Source organism: Artemia franciscana, chromosome 4 (assembly GCF_032884065.1).
Source record: "Artemia franciscana chromosome 4, ASM3288406v1, whole genome shotgun sequence".
NCBI classification, from domain to species: domain Eukaryota; kingdom Metazoa; phylum Arthropoda; class Branchiopoda; order Anostraca; family Artemiidae; genus Artemia; species Artemia franciscana.
Window position 1 is genome coordinate 61,496,672 of NC_088866.1, and position 10,909 is coordinate 61,507,580.

At 36.9% G+C, this 10,909-nt stretch overlaps 1 protein-coding gene across 1 annotated transcript; it reads left to right on the forward strand.

Moving 5' to 3' along the window:
- The first annotated feature begins 2,217 nt into the window (after nt 1-2,217).
- LOC136025810 (uncharacterized) lies at nt 2,218-5,205 on the forward strand. Its single transcript, XM_065701801.1, has one exon. The coding sequence runs from the start codon at nt 2,218-2,220 to the stop codon at nt 5,203-5,205; it is 2,988 nt and encodes a 995-aa protein (XP_065557873.1).
- The last annotated feature ends 5,704 nt before the right edge of the window (nt 5,206-10,909 follow it).

Here is a 10,909-nt window from a genome sequence, read left to right on the forward strand (position 1 = left end):
ATATTAGCGCACATTAGTGCGCTTATTAGTACTTGACTTAAAAAGAGAGACTTATCAGCCAGTCCGGCTCTTTTTAAAAGTTTCCAAAAAAAAAATTCCCAATAAATTTCTACTGTTAATTTAAAAAATAGCAATCACAATAGTTCGTGATAAAGAACCGTATCTTTCTCCCAACTCTACTTTTAAAACGATAAAAAAAAAACTTTAGCGCAAAGAGCGAGGCGTTGAGGAGGGGACAGTCCCTTTCATATATCGAATAATTTCTGTTCGATTTAAGTTTTAATGTCGCTCCTTACGTTCAGTTAAAAAAAAAATTGTATTTTTATTTAACATTATTAAATCAGCATTAACAGCAAGTTTTCCTTACGAGATATATATTATTTTTTAATGTGTTTTTTAAGATTTTGGCTACTATGGACCAAGGATTTCTCTGTACTAGGGTGCAGTTATTGCTGCAGCCATGACCTTCCATTTTGTACGGGCCCTGTGCATGAAAACTTCCGCGAATTTTTAAATATATAAGACAGAGAGATTATTTTCTGCTTTTTAGAGAAGGGGGGACAGTTTTACATCGAAGCGGCCTGAAAAAAATACACAACAGAATTAATCAGCAAATAAAGACCATTTCAGTTGAGTCAGCTTTTGTCACCTCCAACAAAACGGGCCGAATTACATTTTGTAATTGTATTGCTGGTTTGAGGAGCGGAATGTTGTTGATTTGAATTGGGTTTGAATCAGACAGGCTTGGGTTAGACGAGGGTTGAGTTGAATGAAGATTAACTTAAATTAGGGTTGAAATGCACGGATGTTGAGTTGAACCAGAGGTGAAATAAATGTGGGGGGGTTAAGTTACAAGATGGTTGAATTACACGGAGGTTGAGTTGAGCTATGGTTAAAATGAATGTGGTTGAGTTGCGCAGATACTGAGTTGAACTCCAAGAGTGTTCAATTGTATGAAAGTTAAATTAAACAAGGATTGAGCGGCATGAGGATTCAGTTGAATGGGGCTCAGTTGTACGACGGTTTAGTTGCACGAGGGTTCAGTTAAACAGGGGAAACCTGTACGAGTCTTCAGTTAAACAGGGGGTACCTGTACGAATGTTTAGTTAAACGGGGGTTTAGTTGCGCAAGTGTTCAGTTAAACGGAAGTAGAGTTGCATGGGGTTCAGTTACACGAGGGTTGTGCTGCATATGGGTTCAGCTGCACGAGGATTCAGTTGCATGGGCTTCAATTATTTTTCATTATTAGCGTGAAAAAAGCCTTGAGGACGATCCGAAAATAGATACAAAGTTAATTACCTTTTAAGCTTTCTTTGGGTTGACAGGTAAAATTTTGAATAACAAAATTTAAATATCACGAGGGGCACATTAGGATTTTATAAAATTTCTAGGTGGGGCATGGCCCAAAATCGGTTGGGAGTTTTGGGGTCCAGCTCATTACTAGAGCATTTTTAGATTGATTTTTGTTATTTTGTAACTGACATAATTGTATCGTGGGTCAATATTAAATTTATTCGTGATTTTTTTTTTTTAGTTTTTCTGCTTAGGAATTGAAATGTTGGTTTTAATTTAAGTTTCGGACGAAATTTGAAAATTAAGTCGAATTCCCGATCAATAGTAATTATGTGCAATAGATTTTACGCGCACCTTTACTATAGAACGTTTTGGGTATGTTGAGGTTCACTGCGTAATTTTCTCTGTCTTTTTTTTACTGCTTTAGCAGCTCATGGCTCCTTATTCACTACCATTTATTCCTCATTCAATGATGAGTAGGCCTAGTATGGATTATGGTGATATAAAAAATAAACTAAGGCTATCTTTCCATCAATGCTGAAAACAAAACCCAGATTATCTTCACACCAATACTGAAAAGAAAATCTAACTACAAAAAAAAATAAACACAAAAAAGATATTTTCTGAATAAAAGACCAAGAATTTTTAATTTTGTCGGGGTACATTCTCTGGTCGATCACGGAGAAGTCAATTCCAGCATCGCATACCACACCTATATGTTCTTTCACCAGTGACGTCAACTAGAACCAAAGTGATAATTGCAACAAAAAATCGCTTCAAACTGCTCAAAACAATAAATCTACAAGTGCAAAACTACTCAAATAAGTCTCGGTGGGATTTATTCATCCAAAAATCCAAAAAAGAAAAAAGAATAAAAATGATCAAGAAAAAGAACTAGATGCACATTTCCAATAATATTTTAGAATGACCTGTGATGACATGAATAAACTATACATTAGTCAATTAATCATGGTAAAAAATCATAAGTTCAAAGGTAAACAAGTGGATATTTCCGTTTTCTGCGCGACGGAAATGGAAATACACTCCGATATCCCAAGGTTTCCAAAACAAAGAGGTTCAAAAACTGAATACGAAAGAGAATTCACCGAGGATAAAGGTGGTAGTTGGAGGAAACAGAACCTGGCAGAAATAGGAAAACAATTTTCTGATAGAAGCAATTCAACTGAGAACAATACCTGGAGAAACCTAGGTAACAAATTGACTGAGGACACGAGTACTGGCTGGAGGAATCCGATTCAGGACGGGAAAAGTACATGGAGAAGCCAAAAAAGTGCCAGTACATATGAAATATATAGAGACAATTTATCTGAGGACACAAACACAAGCTGGAGAAGAAATATTCACAGCAAAGATGTCAAATACAGAGGAGAATCGACCGAGGATAAAGGTAGTAGTTGGAGGAGAAAGGACATGACAGAGACAGGAAATCATCTCTCGGATAGACGCAATTCAACCGAAAGCATGAACAGGAGAAACCTATGCAACGATTTGACTGAGGGTAAGAGTACTGGCTGGAGGAATCCGATTCAGGACGGGAAAAGTACATGGAGAACCCAAAAAAGTGCCGGTACAGATGAGGTATATAGAGACAATTTATCTGAGGATACAACCACAAGTTGGGACAGAAATATTCACGGAAAAGATGTCCAATACAGAGGAGAATCGACCGAGGATAAAGGTGGTAGTTGGAGGAGAAAGGACATGACAGAGACAGGAAAACATCTCTCAGATAGAAGCAATTTAACTGAAAGCATGAACAGGAGAAACCTATGCAACGATTTGACTGAGGGTAAGAGTACTGGCTGGAGGAATCCGATTCAGGACGGGAAAAGTACATGGAGAACCCAAAAAAGTGCCGGTACAGATGAGGTATATAGAGACAATTTATCTGAGGATACAAACACAAGTTGGGGCAGAGATATTCACAGCAAAGATGTCCAATACAGAGGAGAATCGACCGAGGATAAAGGTAGTAGTTGGAGGAGAAAGGACATGACAGAGACAGGAAAACATCTCTCAGATAGAAGCAATTCAACTGAAAGCATGAACAGGAGAAACCTATGCAACGATTTGACTGAGGGTAAGAGTACTGGCTGGAGGAATCCGATTCAGGACGGGAAAAGTACATGGAGAACCCAAAAAAGTGCCGGTACAGATGAGGTATATAGAGACAATTTATCTGAGGATACAAACACAAGTTGGGGCAGAAATATTCACAGCAAAGATGTCCAATACAGAGGAGAATCGACCGAGGATAAAGGTAGTAGTTGGAGGAGAAAGGACATGACAGAGACAGGAAAACATCTCTCAGATAGAAGCAATTCAACTGAAAGCATGAACAGGAGAAATCTATGCAACAATTTGACTGAGGGTACGAGTACTGGCTGGAGGAATCCGATTCAGGACGGGAGAAGTACATGGAGTGGCGGTATAGATAAGGTATATAGAGGCAATTTGACTGAGGACACAGACACAAGCTGGGGACGAAAAATCCACAGCAAAGATGCCCAATACAGAAGAGAATCGACCGAGGGTGTTAGTTGGAGGAGAAAGAACATGAATGAAACAGCTGAGAGGAGAGACCCGATTCAGCGCAATAGAAGTGCATGGGAAAGTCGAAAAAGTTTAAGTACAAACTATGTATATAGAGAAAATTTGACTGAAGACACAGACACAAGGAGGAGGAGAAACACCCATAGCAAAGATGTTCAATACGGAAGAGACTCACCCGAGGATAAAAGTGGTAGTTGGAAGAGAGGGAAGGAGAAAGGGCTTTCAGATGGAAGTGATTCAGCTGAGTGCAATAGTTGGAAAAGCCTAGGCAAAAATTTGACTGAGGGTACGAGTATCGGTAGGATGGACAAAAATTTGAACAGGGGATATAAGTCAGGCAGGGAAGTCTTAGGGAGCAGAGAAACCTCCAGCAAAGATGAAGATGCTAAAGAAACGGTAAAGTCTGAAAGGGATGCGCAAGAATGTTTCATGGACCCAGCCTATTCAATTGGAAATAAGAGCCATGGCTGGGGAAATGGGCAGAATTTAAGAAATAGTTTTACTGAGGATACAACAAGTAACAACCAGAAGATCAATAATTGGAGCAGCTTTTGCAAAGATTTTCCTGGTTTCAAATGTTTCAGCGAAGATAATCATCACCAGGATAAAAATCAAAGTACCAGTGAGTCAAATACAGTGAGCTCCAGGAAAAATGTTCTAGAAGGAAATGATTCGGGCGAGGATTTTTGTAATATCTTGTTGACGAAAAAAAACATGAGCAAAAATAACGAAGATTGGAACAATCCAATTGAAGGCTCAAAAACAAAGTTGACGAGCGGAAGCCTCTTCCCAAGCGACAATTCTGATAGAAACAAGCCCAAAGGAGATGTTCAAAAGAGTAATCAAGACCAAAGTAGTTCGTCTGTAGAGCGATCTGAGAAAAACTATACATGTGCTGCTGATACAGCAACACTAAAAAAAGACACTGCCACTACTACAGGCAAAACAAATATGAGCGGAAATTTGCAGATTGGGTTAGCCGATTCTCTGATTCAGGAGGTCAGCATTAAAACTGAGAGACGGGTCAGTGCAGAGGGCAAAGAAGAACCACTGCACAGGAATGTAATTGACCGCCCAATAGATGGTAACAAGTCAATCAAAGCTGAACTGAAACTCACTACCTTGCCACCACAAGAAGATACTAACATATCGTACAATAAAAACACTAGCAAAAACCCACGGGTGACACACTATACACACGGAGGAGCGAGGGACAACCGAAATATCACAGAGAAATACAAAAGAAATGGTTTGTGCGGAGCTGCGGCATCAAAATATCTTTCAATCCGTCAAAAAGCTAATAATCGATTCTCCTTGCTTCAACCTGAGGATGACTAAGACAAACCTGCACCTTGGTCGATAACTCCCAGGAATAATCGTGGGAGAACTGATGACACGTATGTTTCGCATGCAGTCTGAAGAGAATCTATGAAGTAATAGCGGCAACTATCAATAATATTTGTTTAAATGAAATAACACATGTTTAAGATCCACTTGCAGTTTCTTTTTTTAATACTTTTTAATTAAACGAAACAGAATCAAGAATTACGCTTAGGCTAGATCTCAGAAAACCGGTTTCATAGCCACAAAGACAAGTAATGAGTGATAGAATGCATTGAACTTGAATAATTTATGCTAAATATTATACACATTAGGGGGGGGATTAAGTTAAGTTAGAGGCGCTGACCAAATACTTAACCACTCTCCTAATATGCAAATGTATAGCCTAAATTATATTACAACATAAACTAAAAGTTATGTGAAGGTTATATTTCATTAGGATTAACCCAACTTCACTTCTTGTGTGTGTTTCATTTAATTAACAAGTACCTCTTTTCTTATGTTGTTCAAACTAGAATAAATAAACAAGGCACTGTGTAATTACAAGCATTTGCCATCTTTTCATACAGATTAAATAAAAAAAACAAGTTTTTTTAAATGAAAGTAAAGAGCGACATTAAAACTTAAAACGAACAGAAATTAATCCGTATATGAAAGGGGCTTTTCTTCCTCAACGCCTCCCTCTGTACGCTAAAGTTTGACTCTTTCTCTTAGCTCTACTTTTTAGAAAAGGAAAAACTTCAGCGTAAAGAGCGGGGCGTTGAAGAAGAAAAGCCCCTTTCATATACGGAGTAATTTCTGTTCGTTTTAAGTTTTAATGTCGCTCCTTACTTTCTTACTTTCTTACTTAATTTCTGGACGTTTTTTAATTCATGCATGTTTTGATCTTGGCTCTCCGCACATAAATAATTAAAACGAAATTTGCATATTAATTTTCTTTTTGGCTAAATTGCTTTCTCATAGTTTTAATCAGAAGATTTTGAGAAACTTTTAATTGTTTTACGAACATTTTCATTAGTAAAAAATATTCGTAATTTACGAATTAACTTACGTAACGAACTTCTATGTTCGTATATTTTTATTGCGTACTAGCTGTTGGGGTGGCGCTTCGCGCCACCCCAACACCTATTTGGTGGGGGTGCTTTGCGCCCCCCCCAAGCCCCCCAGCGCGCGTAAGTCGTTACGCACCATATTAGTTACGGGCCATTGTAGTTGTGTCCCTATGTCCCACCTGTGAATATATATATATATATATATATATATATATATATATATATATATATATATATATATATATATATATATATATATATCTATATATATATATATATATTTATATATATATATATACATATATATATATATATATATATATATATATATATATATATATATATATATATATATATATATATATATATATATATATATATGTTTTTAACTACGTAAAACTTGCGAATATACAACATTCTTTGCTGTCCCATTGTCTGTGCATATAAATAGATTGTCAGGTTTACCGACTCTTGAACATGCAACATATAATGGTCCATGGGAAAACAATCCGTATTCAGATCTATACCTCATGATTCTAATGATTGCCCTTGAGCTTTGTTGATGGTGATTGCTAATCGACCATTCCCTGTGTCGCCGTCGTCATTTATATCCCCCTGTGCCCCCCGGCGTCCCCTTTGTAGTTGTGTCCCTGTGTCCCGGTCATCATTTATATTCCCTGTGTCCCGGTCGTCATTTGTGTCCCGGTGTCCCAGTCTGTGATTTTTCTTTGAGTGTCCCGGGCGTCATTTATATTCCTTGTGTCCCGGTCGTCATTTATATCACCCTGTGCCCCCCGGCGTCCCCGTTGTAGTTGTGTCCCTGTGTCCCGGTCGTCATTTATATTCCCTGTGTCCCGGTCGTCATTTGTATCCCGGTGTCCCGGTCTGTATATACATTCGTTTTTTCAGTTTTGTTTTTCTCCTTTATTTTTCATTTTTTTCCTTTTTTATTTTTTTTTCTTTTTTAGTTTTTTTAGTTTTTTTAGTTTTTTAGCTTTTTTAGTTTTTTTATTAGTTTTTAGTTTTTTTTTCTTTTTACTTTTTTTGTAGTTTTTACCTTTTTTTTAGTTTTTTTAGTTTTTTTTTACTTATGTCCTGGTCGTCATTTATACTCCTTGTGTCCCGATCGTCATTTGTGTCCCGGTGCTTTGTTGATGGTGATTGCTAATCGAACATTCCTTTTGTCCCGGTCGCTTTCTCTTTGAGTGTCGTCATTTATATTCCCTATGTGCCCGTGTCCCGGTCGTCATTTGTGTCCCGATGTCCCGGTCTGTAATTTCGTCAGTTGAAAACATGACGTCAGTCGACGCACAAACATGACGTCACCCGACAGACAGACCCACACACACACAGACAACTTATTTTTATATATATAGATATGAGGGAGTTCACCCCTCGTCGATACCTCGCTCTTTACATTAAAGCTTAAATTCTGTCCCAATTCCTTAAGAATGACCCTTGAATCACAAAGGCCGTAGAATAAATAGCTGAAATTACTAAAAATACTTTCGCGTAAAGAGCGAGGTATTAGGAGGAGGTAAACCCCTTATATGCGCAATAATTTCTCCTCGTTTTAAGTTTTAATGCTGCTCCTCACTTTCAGTAGAAAAAACATCTCATATTTTATTTTTTCCTTGTTTTTTTTAAATAATGCAAAAAAATCCTGCGCCCCCTTCATTGAAAGTCTCTTCCCCCATGAGAAGTTTTTCCATGGAAAGATCCTCCCGCGTAACCCCTCCCCCCCCCCGCATCAACTCTCCCTCCGAAACCAAAAAAAAAAACCCTGAAAACGTCCGTACATTCCCAGTAACCATTACTATATGTAAACACAGGTCAAAGTTTGTAACTTACAACCCCTCCCAGGGAGACTGCGGGGTAGTAAGTCGTCCCCAAAGACATAGTTATTAGGTTTTTTAGCTATGGTGAATAAAATGGCTTTCTCAGAATTTTGATCCGGTGACTTTTGGGAAAAATGAGCGTGGGAGGGGGCCTAGGTGCCCTCCAACTTTTTTGGTCACTTAAAAAGGGCAGTAGAACTTTTAATTTCCGTTAGAATGAGACCTCCTGCGACATTCTAGGACGACTGGGTCGATACGATCACCCCTGGGGAAAAAAAACAACAAACAAACAAAAAAAAACAAATAAACGCGCATCCGCGATTTGTCTTCTGGCAAAAAAATGCGAAATTCCACGTTTTTGTAGATAGGAGCTTGAAACTTCTACAATGAGGTTTTCTGATACGCTGAATCTGATGATGTGATTTTCATTAAGATTGTATGACTTTTAGGGGGTGTTTTCTCCTATTTTCTAAAATGAGGCAAATTTTCTCAGGCTCGTAACTTTTGATAGGTCAGACTAATCTCGATGAAAGTTGTATATTTGAAATCAGCATTAAAATGCGATTTTTTTATGTAGCTATTGGTATCAAAATTCCATTTTTTAGAGTTTTAGTTACTATTGAGCCGGGTCGCTCCTTAATACAGTTCGTTACCACGAACTGTTTGAACAGTTCGAAATTTCAAATTAAATGTTAGAAATGTTATTAGAAAGATTAAAAAACGGCTCATAAGAAACAGTCCATACGTCAATAGACTAAAAAAAGAAACAAGTTCCATAGCACCCTTAGATATTGCAAAGTTGTTACCTCCTAAAATTTACTTCAAATCAGAACATACTACAAAAATCAGAGCCAGTAAAAAGTCAAAACCAAGACAAGAACAAACAAACACCTGACTTCTTTTACCTGACGATTTTCGTTTGTATTATTCCGCGTATATATCGACTATTTTCTTTAATAAAGGAATTTCATAACCCAATATTCATTATTAGTGTACATAAAGTGCATACCTAATTTAGGGTAATCACAAGTTGCAGTATCTTTAGACCAAGCAAAATAGCATTACACACTTTTTTAATAAATTTTATCATGACAAACCCCTCTCCCTCCTCCAAGAACCTAATTTAAGACAAATATTCTGGTAATATTTGGGCTTTGCCTCAATGTCTCTCTTCATCATCTAGTTTTTATGACTTTTTTCTGTCTTATCTATCTATTTATGAAACGCAATAAGGCCAGTAGATAGCGTTGCTTTCCAAGCTAAGCAATAGACATTTCACAAACATCAATTTTTCCGAAAATTTCGACAGTTTCTTCTTATTAAATGCAATGCCTGTGGATTTTTTGCTGTAATGACTCTTTCATGATGAGATAAACCTAACAGCAACACTTAGCGAATGTCGAGCTTTTTTTTACTTAACGTCAAATGCATTCATAAAAAGATTGTGCTGACTGGTTAGTTCAAATGGACAATGTTGATCACGTGGTTGTTTATCATTGCTGCCCCAATATACCTTGAAACGATTTCCTCAGGAAACATATCCAAGAGTTTATCAGCGTTAGTAAATATCCAGTTTCAGAAATAGAAGAGAACCCTCTCCCCAGAAGAAATCTGATTTCTATTCCAACTGTACCATCAAAACTTGAATGCCTAAGAATCCTAAACGGAACTCAATCTATAACTACGAAAATGCAAACTTTCGTATTTTTAGGTTAAGGATGCAAGTTAGTGCCAATGGTAAGTTATGGCGCCCTTTCTAAGGTCCTGAAGCGATTAGAAAGACACTAGCACCCCCCCCCCCCCTGTCCAATTTTCCCCCTCTACCCTTTCACAGCGAAAAATGGAACCGCGTCAAAATTTCAAGGTACGCCTAAATATTATAAACAAATAGGTCAAAACATAAATAGCATTTGTACCTCTCGGAAGGAACGGCAACCTGCTTTATAAGAATAACTAGCAACCAATCAACCTCTGAAAAGTCCATGTTATTTCCATTTATGACGTCAAGAAAAGAATTTTTTGACGTCACTGTTCATTAAAAAATAAAAAAAAACCTACACGGGAGCATTTTAAATGAAAGTGAAAACCAGAGTTCAAGCTTAAACTGAAAAGAAATTATCCAATATAATAGCTTACTTCTTTTCTATTCAACCATTCAAAAAGTTCATCTTGTATTTTCGTTGAAATACTTTTTTTTATATTTTCATTGAGAAAACTGAGCCCTCCCCCCGCTAGATTCTTAAAATAATGTTTACGTCTTCTCTCTTAAATCTTCATAAACTGAAACTACTGTATTTGACGTAATACTTATATTCTATTCAAAATTTGACAGTGCAATTTTCACCAGTTTCATTAGCAGATGGAAGATGGTTTGTTCCTGACTACACCCCCTCCCCCTCCAATTCAGATCTTTATACTTAAATACTAAATTGTTCCCATCTAAAAGAGAAGCATTGCAATTTTCTAAAATAGAATTATATTGCTTAACAAGCAAAATAAATAGTAATTGCAATATATTTGTATATTTTTACAAGGGATTACAACAATTCAAAAATCTTAAAAAAGAAAAGCAAATGTTTGAGGCTTATCAGACAATCGGTGTTAAAAATCGGAATTGCTTCAATAATCAAAAATCTTTGAAAAGATTTTTAGATTTTTAGATAGAGTATGAAAAGACAAGTCAGTACGAAAAATTTATCTAGAGGTAGACTCAAAAAACGAAAATTTACAAGTGTTATAAATGATAATTCTTTGGCAAAAAAAGAATTTTTTGTCCCACCACATTAACAATGAACAAATCTAAAACCTGGA

Coding starts and splice junctions, on each gene's coding strand:
- LOC136025810 (XM_065701801.1), top strand. CDS start 2,218: ATGACCTGTGATGACATGAATAAACTATACATTAGTCAATTAATCATG.